This window comes from Rhyacophila brunnea, unplaced genomic scaffold (genome assembly GCF_057557595.1).
Source record: "Rhyacophila brunnea isolate RB1 unplaced genomic scaffold, BYU_Rbru_1.0 scaffold_8, whole genome shotgun sequence".
Classification (NCBI taxonomy): domain Eukaryota; kingdom Metazoa; phylum Arthropoda; class Insecta; order Trichoptera; family Rhyacophilidae; genus Rhyacophila; species Rhyacophila brunnea.
In genome coordinates, this window is record NW_028233350.1 from 1,971,846 (window position 1) to 1,993,856 (window position 22,011).

Here is a 22,011-nt window from a genome sequence, read left to right on the forward strand (position 1 = left end):
GTTAAAACTCTAGAGACGTATATATTAATTTTATTACTTGAAAAAAAAGTTGAATGTTAATTATTGGTATATTCAAATTAAATTGATCAAAGAACTGTGAGATGAAAAACATAACTTTCTCAACAATTTACTCTCCAAACATTTTCAACAATGTTCATTTTAAAATTTGTGATCCGTTCTTATTCTCTTACATCCGGTAATGTGAAATCTTTTCCCAAATAAAAAACCCACGAAGCTTACCTAAAGTTTTTAATTAAATTTTCTGCAAACTTTCGCGAAAGCCTTAAAATATGCACAGGTATAAATCTTACCTGTATTTAAAAGTCAATAAATAATCCTTTGTAAAATATTAAGCAGGCCCTGTGCATAAATATTATATAAGTGTATTACCTTGTTATATTATATTATATTTGTGTACATAAAACTGATAAACTGATTAAGATAGTTAATAATCTTTCTGTTATGTAGCTAATTAGAAAATATAAGGAAATTAAAATAATATCTTTTCTATACCTACGTATTTTATAATAGCTTTATTTGGGATTTTCATGTATATATAAGATAATTGTATTGAATAGGTATGTCAATGAGCTTTCAAATTTTTTCGTTTGCCTACTTAAAGCCTTCATAAATGATACATTCATAATAAATGTATTAATGTTGAAATCATAAAACGCATATTTAAATAAAAATAGAAATGCAATGTTGAGATAAGTTTAATTATTATAATTATAAAATGTAAATTACTTTTTATAATTTACATTTTTTATTGTAAATTTTATTATTAATTATATATTAATATATTAATATATTAATGACACAGTAGGTATCGCCTAATATATATAAACCTTCTCTACTCCTAGATAATGGATGCATTTCCTCTTTTAATTTTCGTACTAATTCACTAGGTATCTCAGATACCCGAACGGTACTCTTTTATGGCAGTTTTTTTACGCTGAATGAAACCCAATACCGGCCACTATTTTTACTGCAAATTTTTCATATGGTTTAAAAATGCCAATGATAAAGGGCAGAAAATAACACTGAACATTACTGTCTCATGATTTTTAAATATCATTTGTTAAAAGCCGAGTGTCTGATGCAGACACGACAAATGAGTAATTTTGTTAAGATCTGGCTACGCCATAGTTCTAGTCAAGCTCTCCGCATGAGCCGATTTTAGTGTGTAATGTTTTACCAAGTGCATAGCCAATACACCAGTGTTGCCATAATATAATTTATAAAAACATCGATTGTAAAATTATAACATTGGAATAAATATTCGATATCTGGCAACACTGCCATACGCACACTGTCACACATATTTTCGAATAACCCAGGAAAGGGTCGCGGAGGAAGCGTGAAGGGGGCGAGGCAAGTGCGTGAAAAAGTTCGTCATGTTTTGAAGGACAAACACATGCAATAGCTCTATCTATATTTTTCTATAATCTAAGGTTCTAGTATAAATTTTGCACAAACTTGTTGTACTCGCGTTATATCAAATTATTATAATGTAAATAGTTAGAAGATAAAATATACCATATACATTTCGAGGCACCCATGACTTATAATTAATTGATAAGAGGAAAGGAAGGAAAAAGAGTTCCAACCCCTAATAATACTAATTTTAGATAAGAAAATTCATATTATTATTACGCAACAGAATTCTTATCATAAAGTAACTAAGAATTAGATATTTTACTTGGAACGTTTAATCGATAAATGATATTTTATGACTGCAGTTTTTCTTAGACGACATTCATAATTGAAAATATTTTTCATTGCAAAGTGGCACGGGCGGTAATAAACAAACTTTTTTTCAATTTTCCATATCTTTTAATTGCAGCGGAGTAACGTGGTGCCATTTCAATTCGCCGGCGTTCATTTGAAACAATGTAATTTAAACTTTTTATCCATAAGACTTCAGGTATAAAATAAATGTCGATTGCTTGCTGGCTGCATAAAAAACAGCCATTAAACGAGCTCGCGCGAGTCGCTGGCCAGCATAGAAGCATCTAATGGCTTAAGCAATGTTATATCCATACGTAAAATAACCAAATAAAATGTTTATTTTCTGTTTAACGGTCCAAGAATAAACGGCTTATAAAATTACTAGATGGCGTCGTTTCTTTAAAGAGATATGTCTGAATATACCGTTATTACCTGTATAAATAAAGATACTGCATGATATTAACCGTTAACTTGATTTAGAAAGGTTTTCTTTTTATTTTAAATAGTTCCAATTACGTTGATATTTAATCCATAATAAATAGTATGTTTAGTTTAAAATAAATGTATATATGTAACGCCTGAGTAAGCTAGTAAATAAATATATTATGCTCTATTAGGATTCGGTTACATGAAGTGATCGATAACACTATTCACGTTGACATAGCTTATTGCATGTCCGGAAAATTGTACGTATGCAGTTCGCCGTATCATATTTCACCGTGAATTGATGTATCGGAAATATATGGCCGTACATTAAAGACCTTCCAACTTCTTTGGGTCGTATACTACTGACATAAAATTCGTGTCTAAATAAGACACGGTTTGGTTTACACATTACAGGAAGGCTGCAGCAAACAAATTTTGAAAATAGCCTATATACCTACCGGATTATTTGTTGGGTTTTTATTCTTGAATCAATGAATTTTGCTAAAAATCAGCAATTAAAATTGAATTAATGTTCATATTGAATCTAATAAAATAGGAGACCGTATAATATACGGTCATCTATTTCCGATAGAAAGCTCAAAGCGAATTGTGCCACGGTAAAATGTTTTACGTACAATTTACATGTAACCAATTTATTGTTTCTATCTTCTTACGCCATTTAGTGTTGAAATTAAACTTAAATTTAAATATGTAACATAAAGACACTTGCAAATAATGGTAAAATGCAGCGAGTTTAGGAATACATAACTTCAATTTTGAAGGACAATGGAGAGAGTAGTTCAAGAATTGTCAACGCTTAATAGCGTGGGCCAGAACAATCAGGTTGTATGCCCGTATGCAGGTACATCGTTTGACATTGGAATATTTTAGTTGAAATTAAATTTTCCTGAGTCGCCACACCAGCCTAAGCGCGTGTAAAAGTAAATAAGAAAAAATACAGTTTACATTGTATTAGGCACAACAAAAATGTAACATACTTTTTTTTTATATAATTAGGTAATTTATCGTAGATAAATGAAAAAAATTAACGTAACATGCACTATTTTTGAATTAGGTATATTAAAAATTATTTATTTATAAAGAGTTACAATCCGGTTTGCGATAGATAAAAATTAAAAAAAACTATAATTATTAGCAAATTAATATAATAAAAAAGCACTAACTACATAAATATACTTTCAAATGTATACAATTACCTCTTCTTCATCTTCTTCTTCTTTTTTAGCCATATCCGCCCCTTAGTTGGAATAAGCCCTGTCATTAGCCAGTCTTTATGCATCGTTCCAGTTTATTTTGTTTTCTTTTAATACTTAGGATAATTTTTATTTTTACTTTTATTAACAATTAATTTCAACAATTTCTTTTCAAGAATAAATCCGAAGTGATTTTTAGCCCATTTTTAAGTTTTACGTAGTAAATTTAAATATTATTATGTAGTGATACAGTAAAATGTATTCCTAATCATTTTTTCTTTTCAATAATTCATCAAGTAAGATCGTAGGTAAATTGATTTGAAACTATTACTGTAGTTTTTTTTTGAATTGGTGCAATAAATTCTTGCCATTGAATTCCTTCACAGAAATACACAGACGTACTTACAAATTCAAAAGGTAACCCCGTATTGAAAATAATGTTGAGAAATATAAGGTAAATTATTTTCTTTACTTTCCTTACCAAAAATCGATATTGTCTACGTATCTCCGTCAAAAAATATATTTTAATAAGAACTGCGGCATTATTGTCAGCCAAAATTAATAAAATTATTATATAACAGAAGAAAGAATATTATTACTTATACTTGTATATTAAATATAATAACTAGTTTTGTGAAATTTACTTGAAACTGCTTTGTAGGTGAAATATGTTTGGTATTCCTTTGATTATACTGTACTATTTAATGTTTTATTATATTCTAGTAGTAACTTTACTTAAGGCAAATCCTCTACCTACCAGAGGTACCTAGAGGAAAAATACGAAGCTTGCAATTTCAGAGGTTCTTTTGATAATTTACAATTTAAACTGTGTTAATTAATAAATATGTATCTGAAAACATTAAAAAGAAAATATTTTTTTATTTCATGATATAAATAAAAAGGATTTTAAGTTATGAACATTTATGTTTTTATAAAAAGCGATGTTTTCTAAAATAAATATAAAAAAAAATAAAATTATGAATTAGTCAAAAAATTCTTCATGATATTGTAATATCATCATCAGCCTGAATCTATCCACTGCTTGATGAAGGCCTCTTCAAGCTGCTTCCACTTCTCTCGGTCCTGTGCATTGCGTCACCATGTACTTGCACAGAACTTTATCATTTCATCGATCCAGCGGCCTCTAGGACTACCTTGCGGACGTTTTGTACTTCTTGGATACCATTGGATGACTAGATTTGTCCAAAGATTGTCTTTCTTCGAGCTATGTGTCCAGCCCATCTCCATTTAAGGCTTTTAATAAACTCTATTACATCGCAAACCCTTGTCTGCTTCCTTATCCACTCATTCCTCTTTTTGTCTTTTCGCGTTATGCCCAGCATGCACCTCTCCAAACTACGTTGTGCTACTTTAAGTTTCTGGATATTATATACAACTTAATAAACTAAATTTTCGAAATAAATATGACCATAAAATAATATGTATTAATAAGATGGGATCCTTTAAAAAATTCTCAAATAAAAAATTTTTTTTTTAATGTTTTCAGATACATACTTATTAATTAACACAGTTTTAATTGTAATTTATCAAAAAATGTCTCAAATTGCAAACTTTTTTTTCCGCTAGGTGCCTCTGGTTGTTAGAGGATTTGCCCTAACCACTTAGTTTTAAAATTTACACGTAAATTTGTCTATCAAAATGTTTAATATATTCGTTCAGGAACCCAAGTAGTAATTTTCAATAAATTATTAAGTATATTTAAAAATAACTTTTCAGTTAAACTTTTTGTATACAGTACCTATTTATAATACCTTATCAGTTTTAATATAATGTAAATATATATTTTACTGACCATTTACATTATTTTTCAAAATAAATATTGCAATCTAAAGACTGCTGGTTATCCATCCACTGTGCATAGATAAATATCAGAGACAGAATTTATATATGAGGATAAAGTTAATAGTATGCTAAAAGATGACAAAAAATAGAAAATTGCTTACGTATTATATTAATATAATATATTGTCAAATGAATTTATTATTTTAGTTTTAACTAGGTAATAGAACACCCTCTTTCAATATTCTTTTGCACTGCTAAATCAGGCGATTCAAAACATTACGAAACAATTCATGAAAGTTCATAATATTCATAATAATTTATAATCGGTCACGGATGTGCTAATACTTAGTACATATTTATTATATTTCTGTGCAAAAAATTTATTTATAAATTTAGATATAAAAAATATTGTTGTAGCAATAATTTATAAACCAATAAAAAGAATTTCGATAATGCATTTTTTTTAATTAAAGGGGTTTTATACCGATTCGTATAAGCTGGCAATTGAAGTATGTTTTAGATTCGCAATTCTTAGGAGATAGGGCCACTCTTAGACGAGAGTAAATCGAATGCCATTACGTGATATCTCATTTGTTTCTTCGACATTAAATATCCATTTGTGCGATACCTTGGCGAAATAACTTCTTAATGCAGCAGAATTTTAAATAAAAAACCATTTCTTCCGCGATATCGTCTCCGTAAATAGCATTTAAGTTCGCTCCAACGACTTTGGACGCGGTAAAAAGTAACCAGAAAATACGTTCAGATGAAAAATGGTCTTCATAGCTCGGAGGCATATTATTTACTTTGAATTCACTCTGCTTGCCTTATTGCAGTCATTTTAAACACATCAGTACACGGCGGGTTTCTTTCACAACAACATTTTGTATATTTACCCAATATTCAACGACGCAAATCCCTTTATTAAAATCATCAGTCAAACGTCAAATATACAAAACAGTTATTACTGTATTTTTCAGAAATACACTTATGTACTTGACTGCATTTCTCCTTCATTCAATCCAACATACTATCTTCATAAATTACCTACATATTAAAAACATTTCATTGAAGAGGAATATTATTATTATCTTTATATTATACGGAATACATCAATATAATGCTGAAAATAAATAATTCATTATTAAATTATTCCCAATTTAATTATTGAAACAGTTTTAATGTTGATATTATATCCTTATAATCAATTACACATTCTTTTATCGTGTAGATTAGTGGGTATATGCAATCTAAGCTATCATAAATTAACTGATACTATTTATTTTAATTCAATACGTTTTAAAAGTAGAATATTATAATATTATTATTGCAAGTTTAAGAAGCTGATAAAATGAATTTTGTGACAGAGTCATTAGTTTATGAAAAACCCAAGAATTATTTTTGAAGAATTGATACTTTGCATTTTCAAGTTAATAAATGTGTATTTTATATATTAAAATCTGATTAATAAAAACGATCGTAATATATTTTTGCTTACAGTATAGTATATAATAATATATACAATTCTTATTCAGTATTATAGGAAGTGTATAGTACAATTATTTTTTTAGCAAAATAATAAGTGAAGACCACAGAACAGATAATAAATAGAATACCAATAGGCTATAATATATGCGGCGTATTGAATAATATTATTCAATACGCCGCATGGTGAAGCAGGCTTTTGAACGTGTGAGTGTCCTACGAAAATGATGCATGCATTATGCACGTGCAATAGTATGTGTAATACACCAACATTAAATGAGCGTAAATGCATAAACCGAGAGCAGTTTTCAGTATTCGTTGTCAAACGTATTCTAAACAAGTGTGTAAGTTTAACCCGGATTCTTCCTTACTCGAGTCGGTTACCTGCTATCGCCTTACCCGTTGTGTATTTCAGTTCCCATTATTTCTGAGTTCTCTGGTGAAGACTATTAATCAATACCTACCAAGAAAATTTTCGTTTAAATTTCTCTCTTAAAAGGTTTCAAATTAACAGCTACTCTCTTTTAACTAAACAGTATTAACATCCAAAGTAAGTTAAAACTATCAATTATTCTTTTTAAATACAGCCATGTTTTCAATTACGAAAAAAATGGTTATGATGCTTTTGAATATCTGTATTAATACAATGCTTACGGGCCCTTTTAATTAATTTTGTAATTAACGTGTCAATTTGCATTTGAAAAGTAATAAAGCAAAAACACAATTTTGTGCGGCCTGTAAGCTATGGGTATATAATTACATATTATGACAAAAAACTTTATCTCATAATTTTAAAATATATTTTAATCTAAATAACAATAATATATAACTTAATGACACTTACATGGATTATAATTACCTTTTTCTATAGAAGTTGTCTTAAAATCATAAAGTATATAAAAATATTTAAAAGAAAATCCTGTGCACTAATGTTTATTAAATTAAGGTGGGATCCAAGGTTAGAATATACAATGTGTGTTGAGATTTTAAAGGATTTTGGGCCAAACACCGAATAAACCTCACAGATAGATTTACGGAGGTGAAGATATAAAGAAAAACATGTAGATGTGTCTTTCGGTTTTTTTTTGTATTTTTATTAACAACATCCATTATCATTTGCGAGGCACGCGACATGTCTGCTCCAATATAAAGGTTCAAACTTGTCAAAAAATAGACTAACAAAGCTTCCATGCTATCTCTGGGGAGGCATTATACTTCAAAGTTCACATAGTTTTCCGGATTGCCTACAAATGCAAAAGCTTGAATGCTAAGTTATGCGAAAATTTTCATTTTAAACTTTACCAGATTATTTCTAAAAACATTCACGACGATTTATAGCGTGATGCTTAAATTTTGTGTCAAATTAAACAATGGGAATGTTTTATTGCTTTGATAAAATGTGTTTTAATAAAAGCTCTGTTGAAAGTGGCGATAAATAGTTTCACAACTCAAATGCAAACAAACTTTTTTTTATAATAAAGCGATACAACTAAAATACTCGTAGCTTAAATCCAGACAAAATAAATAACAACAGACACTACCGACATACACGAATATTTCATTCTATTATCAAAACTGTCACAAATTAACATGTTAGCTGTCTATTCACGCACTACGTACTTTACAGTTACAGACCTAGTTATACCAAGGTTTTTTAATCATTCACGAAACTCGATCCTTCACTGCCCTTCCAGGTACGAGTATTCCCCATCGCCAGCTCCTTGATATCTCTCTCAACACTATATACTCGAAAAATTCCCACGGATCTCTCGATAGAAATCTATCAAGTATCTCATTTGGCATACTATATCATCATCAGCCGGGGTCAATCCACTGCTGGATGAAGGCCTCCTCAAGCTACTTCCAACTCTCTCGGTCCTGCGTCGTTCGCTGCCACGTATTTCCGCCAAACTTTATCAGTTTGTCAATCCAGCGGTTTTTAGGGTGACCCTGTGGCCGTTTCGTGCCCCTTGGGTACCATTGGATGACGGCATTTGTCCAGCGGCCGTCCTTTCAGCGAGCAATGTGCCCCGCCTATCGCCATTTCAGCTGTTTGGCAACGTCTACTACATCGCGTACTCCTGTCTGCTTCCTAACCCATTCGTTTCTCTTACGGTCCTTTCACGTGATGCCCAACATACACCTCTCCATGCCTCGCTGTGCGTATATATATATATATTTTAATAAGCTACTTTTTTTATTCAACAAATAATTCACAAGATTTGAGAATGTAACATTATATAATTATCGAATATACGTAATTTAAAAACACCTTAAATATATATTTGCTAGAAAAAAATCTTTTTTGAAAAAATACGACGCCCGACGGGCTAATGTGCTAAACCAATTAAGCTACAAGCATCTTACTTAATTACGACGAATTTAATTTGTACCTAGTTATATATGAAATGTTAGTCAAATTGCGTTAATCTAAGCTACGCGGATCAATGAAATTTTTTGTTATAACGGTCTTACATTACAACATGTTCGAATTCTATATTTTAGTTTTTGTAAAAATATTATTTTGAAATAAATTCTATATATTCTATTATTAATTTATTTAATTCATTATATTAAATTTTATAAACTTGATATCAGTTTATAGAAGGTATTTTTATTATTTCGTTAAAGAATAATACGAATTTTACACAATAGATTATACCTGGCAAGTATTTAAGTGTTTTTATTTTGGCTTCCACATTACTCTCGTAGATTTCATGCTATTATACAGTACAGTGATATTATTATTTTATTCCACAATTTAATGGTTCATTTCCCGCGTGAATTCTTATTGCAATCTCGCAAAGGGACAGTGACAAATATGCTAAAGTGAAAAATAAAAAAAATCTTAGCTATTCTCGGAAAATGGTGGTTTGTAATTTAGCATTGTGCCAAATTGCTCCACTGTTAAATAATTGCTTTCATGGTTTTTCATACCCATATATTGCATGATATATTATTATGATTTTTCAACAAAAACTTAGTTTTCTAGCCGTATATTTCTTTTATATTTCAAACTTTTGTTCGTGCCATTATTTTTATTTTATGAAATTTTACAAAAGAAAATTTCGTGATATCATTCATAGAAGACTGTCAATTTTCTAGCCTTTGTGCATTTTTTTTTATACATTACTATAATTTACAAAATATATTTTACCCAAATTTATCTATCTTGCTTTTAAATCATTTTTTTTATTACAGTACACACTCTCTTCTCTGACAGTCTCACTCATGAAGACTGAGTGTCTGCTTGAATAGAAAATTTAGTATGTAATATTTATTCAAGATAGCAGAATGTCTCCTTCCCGAAGCTTGGTATCCCAAGTATCGTATATGTAAAGCCTTTAACTGAATGCAAAATTAAGTAGAATGGCCTTGAGAAAATGTCGTAAAATGGAGATATCTGCTGATCAGGTCAAAATACATATCATTAAAATTGATTGCTAATTCTTATTGAATCAGTAGAGTTGCTATAGGAATATTTAAAAAAGATTAAAATCCCCATCATCTATGGTTCCCATTGTAATACACATATCCAAAGCATGAGAGTTATATCACATCTCTGTGGCTACACAGGTTGTTTAACTCTCTTCCCTGGACGGTCATGATACGTGGAGTTCTACTATCAATTTAAACTTAACTTGGGCACTATCTAATTTTGAAGTAAGTATTACATAATTATAATCAACAGTGGCATCAAAATAAAAGAAGTTCGGCAAACCATTATTTATGATATAAAGGTGAATTTAATATAATATCAAATAAAAGAAGATATAATTTTGACACTAACACAATCAATGTAAAACTAAGTTTATATCAAGATCAATAATGTATGTACCCAAGGAGTTGTTGCAGTCTTATAATAAACACAGAACTTAAAACTATGGAAACAAATATGTACAATCATAAGGTTTTATCCAGAGTAGGTGCATTCGGCGGAGCATTGAGCGGCGCGCGCAACTCAAACATATAACCGTATAAACGTATAACCAAAAAAGACATTGTCTACGAACATTTTCACACACGATTATACGTTTGAGTTGCGCGCGCCGCTCAACGCTCCGCCAAACGCGCCTACTCTGGGGCCAGGACGGGTCCTAAGAAGTGTTTGAAAAAGAGAATGACTGAACATTCATTCTTCCAAAGTTTCTTGCTTGACCGGAAGTCATGTGACCCGTTTTCGTTTAGTTTCTTTTTTTATTCTCCAGACTTTGGTGTGGATGCGATCAAAATTATTTGTTCCCATATTAGTATAATACCTGTTTTTATGCATGGCATTATCTTATATTTATATCTGATATTTGCATCACTGGCCTTATAGCTTGTAGATAATAATATTATTATATTAAAATTGTTTGTTTTACGTACATATTGTGATTAAATATTTAAAACGCATCAGAAACGTAAGTCGAAAGAGATTCCTTTGGGTACGCAACCTCCGTTAGTGACTTATACTAAAACAAAAAATAATACAAAAGTTACAAGCTGATTATAATTGTTTTGCGTTTGCCAACTTACGGGATACCTAATAGCTAATGAAAATCCGACATAAATAAGAAAACAGAGATTATTACTTATTATATGATTGGAAAAGCTCATCGTCAGAGGAAATCGCCTATGCCCTATACGATGATTGGATCAGTGAAAAACGCTGTGTATCTCTCAATACTATCATAATATGTGCCCACTTATTAATTTATAATTGTTTTTTTTCTTTCCAGCTTTTGGGAGCGAGTAGCTTCGGTTTATCCCTGTGGATCCGCATGGAGCCAAGCTTCAGCGAATGGATTGACATTCTGGAGCTTCACCAGTACTACATCGGCATCTATATCCTCATCATCTCTTCCATCATAATCATCATAGTGGCTTTCATTGGATGTGGGGCAGCCTTGATGGAGAACGTGTTTGCGCTATCAGCAGTAAGTATTTTTAACGCTACGTTATTATTATTTTACGTTTTTTTGGCTTACTTAGAGTTTTCTGAAACTATTTGTTTATTACGTACTTACGTATAAGATAATTTTAGACTAAGCTAGGTAACTGAAATAAGAAAAGATGATGAAATTTCTAAAACATTACTTACCAATATTGTATTTTATCACATGCATTTAATTATTGTACGAATACATTATATTTCCACCAAAAATTTACGGTGAACACAATAAAAGAAAAAAATATTATTTAATAAATTTCGATACAATATTATATAACAAGAAAAATTTCGAGTAACGTTACTATTATAAAATGATTAAAAACAACTTGAGCCAACCGAAATTCAAACTTAGTATGCCGTAAAACAATCGACTGTCAACTAAAAAAAATATCCGAATTTCAAAACGTCTAAGATGTTCCGAGCATGTTTGAAAAATGTATAGCATTAATGTAACATGTATATTTTTCACGCTTTCCAAATTATATACACTCAATAAGTATTGTTATATACTCAAATTGTACATAATATACATAGCAAGAAATATTGGGCCCTTACGTAAAAATCATGCAAGTGGCCCCCATTAGTGTTCAAATCAAAAAATAATCCAAAATCACAGTCAAGGGTTTTTTTAATCCCTCATTTCCTAAAAAATATAAATTAGGGAGTGTTTTTGGCGTTTGTTACATTTTTTTTAGATTTGTGTCCCATTTATATAAATTTTTAATCTATTTTTTTGTGAACGGTGTACTTTTATAAAATTAAAAATTAATATTAAAAAAAAAACATACAAAAAACAACCATCTTTCTGAGATTTAGGTCACATTTTTTTGCCTTTGCGTACTCTTACAATGATGTAGCTATGTTACTGTGTGTATTATACATATTCATTGGAACTAAAATTGTGTCAACGGTTTTTATATTACGCACGGTTCTGAGGCTTTTCCAAAATTATGGATCAACCGATATTCTTCGAAGAATGTGACATTCGTAAATATTTTTTATTCCATAGTAATACCAATTATTAATGAAATAAATGGATAAATATCCCATTAAAAAATCTGTAATCGACAGAATTAGGGGAAAAATTTAACTTGTAATTATATTTGTAAATTTAAAATAAATCAATCGAGGAATACTAGACCGATAGATACATGTTTATCTAATACGACACAACAATAATAATTCCATAAATGGAGAATATACCGTTATTTAACCCTCGGATTGATTTAAGAAAAAGACAACAGTTAGTCGATAACTAGCTCTTTCGCGTACCTACCAGCCAATATTAATATTTACCTTAAAAATAACACCTTACCCCACTGTAAAGTTAGTGGAGTGCATTAAGTAAATAAATTGTTTTTCGCCCTTAACAATCAAGCACCCGTAAAATTTTGATAATTATTAGAATAACTTTGACTTGTGTTTTTATTACTTTCATAAGAATCTATACCTAATATTATCCAATTGCTACAAATCCGTAGTATTAATTAAAGTCAAAACAAACCCTCCGACATAAATTTCAGTTTTATATTAAAAATATTTAGATCACAAAGAAATCTTCAGAATATTCAGAGTGAAAAATTGAATTATCTACAAGGTAACGTATTGCGTGGATAGGTATGTAAAACTAGCAGGCACAGCACAACAGAAGCTCGCAAATCTGATTCGTTTGAATTCCTCAAAGAACGTAAGACTTCCTTCAACTGCCTCGCGCCACATTCTTGTATGTGCGAACATTGCAAACATTCAAAAATGGAATATGACGTCATCATCGCGCGGAAAACACTCCGCGAAACATTTACTTGCCAACAATGGACCGCTTTCAAAGCGAGTTGCTAGCAAGTATAGTGTAATACTTAACTTGTATGCACATCATGTGTAAATACACTAGGCAGTTGCTTGGACCGGTAGACAATAATTAGTCACCGTTATAAAACAATACGTAGTTAGTCTTGATAGAGGTATTACAGCCAAAATACCTATCGACTTTAAAACATGTTGTAGAAACTAATTTATTTTATAATATTATCATTTGTAAAATAAAATTCTACAAAGTAAATCCTGACTCAATTAATAATAAACAGATTATTATTTAGTAATCGCTATTTTTGTAGTTTTTGTGATATTAGATAAAATTATTTATTACTTACGTATAAAATTGTATTGTACAACAATTATATTTAAAAAATCAATGTTCTCTCTACATTGAATACGTGTATTAATTAAGGCGCTAAGTACCAAAATAATAAAAACTGACATTTTTATAGAAAAATGTTCTACATGCCAACGCCAATAACTTCAACTATAGTCTAAGTGCCTCAAGCAAGTCAAAAAAATACAGCAAAATAATTAAACCTGTCGACGTTGTAAGTCCGTTGGCGTGTTTTATTTATAATGGTGTAAGTAGCACTGCAGTGGTCAACGGCATTCAATATAAAATAGCTGACGATGGTGTGTTGACACTTGCGAGTTCTTAATTATAGAAGCTGCCATGATTGCTTCACATTGTAAAACTATATTTTTCAAAAGGTCTGCTTCATGAAATTTTACTGCAATGACTCGGTATTTTGTAACTACAGGCAATACTACTTTTTGGTACTTAGAGCCTTATTTATTACACGAAGGCCGTTAATAACTAATTTTATAAATTAAAAAAAAAAGATTTAACCATCTTATAATACCATCTCCAACAGAGGTGGCTACCTTCACGGCAATTTAAAGGCTAAAGATTTGTGAATGTGAGAAGATACCTTCTGGGATATTATATTTTATAATCAAGCAAGTAAGCTTCCAGTATACTTTTTGTGTAAGAAGCGTAAATGCATGAGTGGATATCCACTGTAGCTATTCTTGTAGTACGAAGTACATGTGCAGGATACATCAGGAAAGCCTTAATGCTTATTATCCGTTACGCCCGCCGTCATATATATATGAACACATTTCACGCAAGCTTAACTAGTATATTGCAATATACTCCACATCTATTCCAGGGACGGCAGATTATTATGAAATTGCCTAGTTTTACCTTAATTAACCTTAACTACTATGTGATATCAAATCACTGTCATACAAGTTTTTCATTATACTTATTTTATTATATTTATTTATTTGTGTTAGCTAAGCTAAATGAACGTAAAATACGTTATTAAAAAAAAGGTCATTAATGTGGTTAGATTGTTTAAAATGTCATCTTCAGCGTCACAAAGTGCACCAGAAAAAGTGATTACATTTATATTTTTCTAGGATAATTAATTTACTACGTATAATATAATCTATACAATTATTATGTTATATTGTTCAGAAATATTATGAATTGTCACATACGCTCTTTTGGCCTGTCAAAATTGATGTGCATTTTTTTATTATAGCTATTTCTAGAATCATGAATAATACAATTAACAAAATAAAAAAAATGACAACGAACATAAGATATATAGCCAAAACCGAAAGCTCCTCTTAAAAGTAAGTACGGTTATAAATATCACAAAGCTGGTATGGTAACGTAATTTGATAGCTTTGTACATAACGGTATTTATTAGCACAGTATGAAAAAGGTTAATATCAATAGTTTAAGAGTAAAGTTATCGCTCAGCGTTTTTTGCATAATATAACAAAAGGACGTAAGGAATCTATCAATTTAGTTGGCTTGATATATGAACTGTACGACTTACTGAAAAATATAATATGATTCAACTAATAAAACTACTCGCATTATCAATTATTACGTCCTTTTGGATTAAAGATGTCAAAATTTGAATAATCTTGTATTTTTGCCAGTATATTGCTGTGTTAAGCAAATTTTAATCTTTGATTAAAAGCACGAATATTTTAGTGAATTAAGAAAGAGAATGTATTGTATTTATTTCGAAAAATAGTTACCTTCTGTTAGCCCTACGGACGAATATACAGAGCTCTAACTCGGTGTAACGAGACTTTTTCTTTTGAGAAACTATTTTTAGCATTTATGCATTTTGAAAGGAGAATTTTCTCGGTAATTTTGTCTCTTTATGCACTCTAGTGAAAATTTCTTTTTACCACAAAACTAACTGGAAAATTTTCTTGTTTATTAAATCGCTGAAAATGTTGTTGGCAACATTAAAGATGTTGCATATTATTATTTAATATGAATAAAAAAGTTAATTACCAAATTGTCTCCTAAGCAGAGCACCTCTATAGAGTTAAAGATATTATATTAACAGTATTTTACAAAAAATAGTTGTTAACCATTCGTCCAACCCACTGGGCCCTTGTACTGGATCAAACACACGTTAAAATACAATATTTTTGAAACTGTGACTCTCGGCTTTGTATTTATATAAGGGCGGCCGTTCTATCAATATTAGGTTAGCATGGGTGATTATAGTCAAATACAAAAGTAATATAAATAAAAATTCTAATTAATTTAAGTTGTGTACTATATTATATTTTAATCACTTTTAACGGATTAATTTTTTCCTTTCGGCATTATCACACTCTCACATACATATTTGTTACATAATAATAAATAACTGATACTGATTAGCGCTACATACCTACTGTTTATTATGTAAAACTATTAATTTAGTTAACTATTTTTTTTAATCAACGAATAATTCACAAAATTTTAAAAATGTACCATTCTAATTATTGAACATTCATAATTCTGAAAACACTCACGAGAAAATATAGCCAATAGAATTTTGTTTGAAAAAAGTAAGACACCCGGCAGAAATCAAACCTGCATCTCTTTGAGTATCACTCCCCGTGCATTACCACTATGCTACGACACATAATTATTATTAGTCAAATTAAAGTAACTTTAGTTATTTATATATCGGTATATAATGCATAAGACATATTATATGACTATTGTAAATAAAATTATTGCAAAATACCTCTCCACTATAATAATATTAGGTATATAATATATGACATAATATTGTTATAATATAAAAATATCCAATACTTGAGTAACACATTGTAAATCTTTATATTTTCATATAAACACACTTTTATAAATAAAGAAAAAAATTGTAATACCTATAACAGTTTTCAAAGATCGATACAAAATACTAACGCGATATAAATACCTACGTAGGATGCGTGAATCCCAAAAGAGTAAATCGCATTGAAGGTATGGTAAGCTCCTTACTTACATCTCTCTAAGGACTATAATCCTATGTTAGGTAGGTACGTGGGGCACACAATTTTGTGTTGAAAATCTCCGAACAGTCCCTAGTGTGCCGAATCCCCTTTTTTCGGTGCGTTATTTTCAATTTATGCATGCGCTTTTGTAAAGAAAACTTCAATCTCTTAATATTATTACTGCCTGAATAAATAAACTGATAAAATCTTGTGAAATCTTTTTGCTGTATTAAGACTAGTAGATGGTTACGCTGAAAAATAATAACAGAATTTTATATTTTATAGTATAAAATATATTATCTATCATCTCATGTTCGTTGAAATTCAAATTTAGAATGGTATTTACGGTGGCTATGAAATAAAGACATATTATTGGTATCCTGATTTAAACTTCAAAATCTAGTAGCCAAATTAGCAAAATTCGAGAATAGCTTTAGTTGTATGACTATTAGTTATTTTGTCATGATTATGAAGCGTGCACATAACTAAATCGGTAAAATACATTGGCCGGAATAGGCTCGAATCTTGCCAGGCATCGTATTTAAAAAAAAATACTTATAACAGGTAACCCTTCTGATGTGTTTCTGAATTATAAATAACAGTAACACCTAAGCCGGCTCGCACATCACAACTCGCCTCGTGTGCCTGACCGCCATAAATCAAAACTTTCGAGAACGGGCGGCAAGTGTTGCATGACACAACCTCGCACATCTATTTAGCGACAGTTGCGCGTAGCTTTCGAAACGTATGGATATTTCAATGCGGTGATCGGCGAGCCGGTATAAGAATGACCAATTCGTAGGTGTTTCTTTGTGACTTCGACCCTCCGACTCGCAGCCCGGGAAGGATGCAACATGTCGAATGCAACAGTTAGATGTTTTTTTTCTGACGAAACAGTTGCATTCAATCAATCTGCGAAGCTCCACTTAGCAACACGTGTTATGTTGTTTCGTTGAATAACGATGACGTCACATCGACATATTCGACACCTTTTTAGGCGAGACGAGTTCCAATGTGCGAGCCGACTAACATGTCATTGATGCGGAGTTCACTTTGTCATTATTTGCTTTCGGCAAGATATTTTCATTATATTATAATATGACCTTTATTGTAAAATTGGGTGGGTGTAAAATACAGGTATCTCGGTATCGGATAGGTTTTGATAATTGATTGTGATAATCCGCCACGATCAATATTATTACGCAATATCGGTCATTTAATCCAAGTGTACATAAATATTCACTGTTTCCAGACAGCTAATCATTTTCTCGATCGAAGTTTTTAAATATTGTATAGCAGTGGCGAAGGATGGTGGTAGTCTGTTAAGACCTACCGTAAATAGTGCACAGTAAAGTTTGTCAGTCATACGTTTTTTTTTCACTGAAATAAGACTACAATTTACAGATGGTGTTGATTGAACTATTCCATAATACATAATAGTAAAAAAATACTCGTAGATCTATAAAATATCTAAAACTATGCAATTAGATCATACATAACTTTAGATATTTTATAGACATAATAATATTTTTTATATATTGTAGTTTTGTATTGGTTTAGGTAGGGCTTATTGAATTTAAAAAATGAACCAACAGTATAATAATATATGTAATATGCATTATCAATCCAATGAGAACAAATAAGTATGAATGAAAAAGTGTGCACAATAATTTAGTCGTATCACCCAAAATATACCAAAAGTATTATGGTTTAGTTTAGGCAGGGTTTAATTGATTTTTATAAACAAACCAACATCATCTGTAAATTGTAGTACTGGTTCAATAAAAACAAAAACTTATGACTAACAAAGTTTAACGTGCACTAAGTATGGCGAATCTTAACAGCCTATATCCACTCTTCGGTACTGTTGTATAGTGGAATCAGTATTACCTTTTCTTTTAATTCAATCAAGGTAATTTGACTATTTTTTTAATTCAATAACTGACTTTATTAATTATTCATGGTATGTAAATTAATTGTTTTGTATAGAAAATTTACAATACAAATTATATTATTCTCTTAAATTCCGTTAAAAGAATAATTTTATTAAAAAATATATAATATAATATTTTGAATACGTATTATGTATTCATACTAAAATCAATTAATAGTGTATATTATCTCGTTTTATCTTAAAACGTAAACAATTTGTTGTGTTATAATATTTAATATAGTAAAAATTAATAATCAAGTCTTATATGTTACCTTTACCAATATTATTTCCGTTAACGGCATGGGATGGTGAAACCGTCTGTGTGATTTTGATTGTAGAAATCTTCCCATAAGGTTGTTTCCACGGCTGGCTACTTCCGTTTCCGCTTGCCGGAAGTGCGGTCCGGGTGATGACAACACAACACAAACAATTGTTTTTCATTATTTTGTCATGCTGCCGTTTCAGACCTTTCCATGTTATACCAGTTCCAGTTTCTAATAATAAACTAATGAAGTTTTCTGATAATCATTTGAAAACTTTGTCTTTGACGATTTACATAGGTAAATTATAGTATAATATCAATAGTTTTTATCATTTATCTCATGTACTATTTTAAATATGTTATTCCTTTAAAATGTACCATAAATCTACTGAGAATATCTATTATTAAAATAATGAAACATGCCATTCAATTAAATTTACTTGGTTACCAAAAATTTAATTTTAAAGGTGTTTTAATTAATAAATACTTACCTGCCAATCCGATGAGAATATTGGCTGCCTTCCAACACTATTTTTTACAATAACTTTACTGCTCATTAGCCATTCATTAAATTTATCAAGTTCAATCTTTTGCTTCCCATATTGATAATCTACATTTATCAGATTCTGGATTCGAACACGCAACCTGCTTCAAAAGTGGACGCTTTTTCTCTTATCCTGACTTATTATTGAAGTACCTAAAAGTATTTAAAATATAAAGAACTACATTTTAAAATAACTTAATAAGTAAAATTCTGAATTTCAAAGAAAATTCACTGCAATAATTTATAAAAGCATATTATTTATTTTTAATTTTAAAAATATGTACTTATATCGCTTTTACTATAAATATTGTTTAATTGAAATCTTTTTATTTATGCCTACTAATCAAGGTTTAGTGATAGGTATGGTAATATATATTTACAAGAATTTCTGACTTTCAGTTGATCGTCTTTCACGCATCATAAAATTCTTACCGAGATCCTGATTTAGTTTCGTGGTAGCTGAAGCATTAATTTCGTAACCAAAATATTCCATTTGTGACTCTCATATGAAAATATTAAGTACAAATTTTCCACCTATACCATGAAGGTATTTCAAGTAAAATTGAAAGGGCAATCTAAGGTCATTTTAATTGTACACTTTCGAGATGTGTCTGTATCGGCGTTCGACACATATTTACTAGGTATATCACATTATTAATAATAATAATTATTTCGAGATGATTAGCAAAGAATTTAACTTAAATAGTTTCCAGCAAAAGTGGAAAGATAAGATTTTCAGATAAAATTTGATTTCTACCAAGTGATTATGAAAAGGAACATAAAGGGCAATAAATACGTACTATTATTGTGATATTATTTATAAAATAAGGTATTTTTTACGTATGAGCAATACTATATAAGCTGTCTCCGTTATAATACTCCTGTATTTATTTTAAGCGAATGTATAATATAGTGCTCGAAGATACAGAAAGGCGAAATATTGGTCAATTAGAACGATTCAAATTAAATATTGGATTACAGTAAAATCAAAGTATTAGATTTTAATATTTTTTTTCAAAAATATTGTATTTATAACATATTATGATTTTAGAACGTTCAAAACATTTTTTTTAAATAACAAGTTACACAAAGCAGTTAAGTACAATAATATAAAATGATTAAATAAAAATAATCTCGGAAATCCTTACGAGCTTCAAGATAGTGAAAAATAAATATAACAATAATAATATTTTATAGGTATTCATAATTACATTTTAATCATGTACATTTAGATTATAACAATGTTTATTTTAAAAGCAAATAATATTGAAATTGACCATTCAAACAATAATAAAATCCAAGTGTCTCCAGATACAATAACACTTTAAAAATATCGGTTATCACTCTACTTGGAATTGAGATATTGGCGACCCGTATTTTTCAGTTGCCTTTTAGTCTATAAGAGTCCAATCGCCCGAGACGGTGTATCGATAATGGGTCACTTGAGAATTTAGATTAAACTTTATCCCATAGTAATCTTATCAATGGTCCATTTATAGCGTGAATATTTATTTAGAAGTATAGAAAAAAGTTGGATTTCATAGTCACCTTTTCTATAAGAAAGTTGTATTAATACTATCGACCGAGGGTACTTGATGGAATTTGATTTTAAATTATAATTGATTTAAGTTTTGTACTATTCTATTTGAGTCATTTTTGAAATACAGCACTATTACTGGCTTTACTCAAGGGCTCCGGGCTTGACCCCGGTAAGGCCAACATAATATTATATTTATGTAATTTTCTCAAAGTCTAGGTGTTTATCTGTTCGTTTTACTTATACCGCTACACTACTGTTTCAGTACATTAATGTCATTGGGCTTTATGGTATATTTAAGTAAAATAAAAATTTAAATTAATGAAAAAAAATAAATGATTCTGATTCAAACGATAAATGTGACACTTTATGAAATTTTATTATAAATTATGTACCCTTATGCATATTTTAATAATGTTGAAACAATATATCAAACAGGTTTTTTAATATGATTATTAATAATATATAATAATATAATGTTTACCTGTAATTTTTGAGAGATAAATAAAAGTATTTTTAATGGCCAAAAATTGAAAACAAGTCGTCACTAATAATTATTGTGGTTCTTGCTTTTTTCAAGTTAAATATTCAAATTTTCGCTATTATTCCAATTGATTAGCAAAATAAACAACAATATATTTTATTCAACATCTTTCCGATAATTTGAGTTTTGAAATCATTAAGAATGAGGACAAATTCCTTAACTGGTCAATGATAAGAATTATAGCTTTTATTCCAGAATACTGATATTGAAAATATAACGTTTTAATTTAAAAAACATGTTATATTAAATTATAACATAAAAAGGTAATATTGTTACAACTTGTACAATAAATCCAATACGACGTAGAGAATCGTAGAGGCTCGTAGAGGCAAATCGTGGCTCCCTGATTTATGTCCCTTTTGCGGCTCGTAACGCCTACGGGCTATTGCAGGATTTTATTAGCGTAGCCCCAGAGTAAAACGGAGTTAACGTAAATGAGCATTAATTGTAGAGGAAGCTTAGGCGGCGAACAATC

The 22,011-nt window shown here is 29.8% G+C and overlaps 1 protein-coding gene across 1 annotated transcript in view; it reads left to right on the top strand.

Annotated features, from left to right (window-relative positions):
* The window catches only part of Tsp2A (tetraspanin 2A), a 382,418-nt gene that overhangs the window by 145,204 nt on the left and 215,203 nt on the right, over positions 1 to 22,011 (top strand). Inside the window, exon 2 of the mRNA XM_085958921.1 lies at positions 11,381 to 11,578. Within this exon, the coding sequence (XP_085815047.1) occupies positions 11,381 to 11,578 (198 nt within the window). The remainder of the gene's footprint in view (positions 1 to 11,380; positions 11,579 to 22,011) is intronic.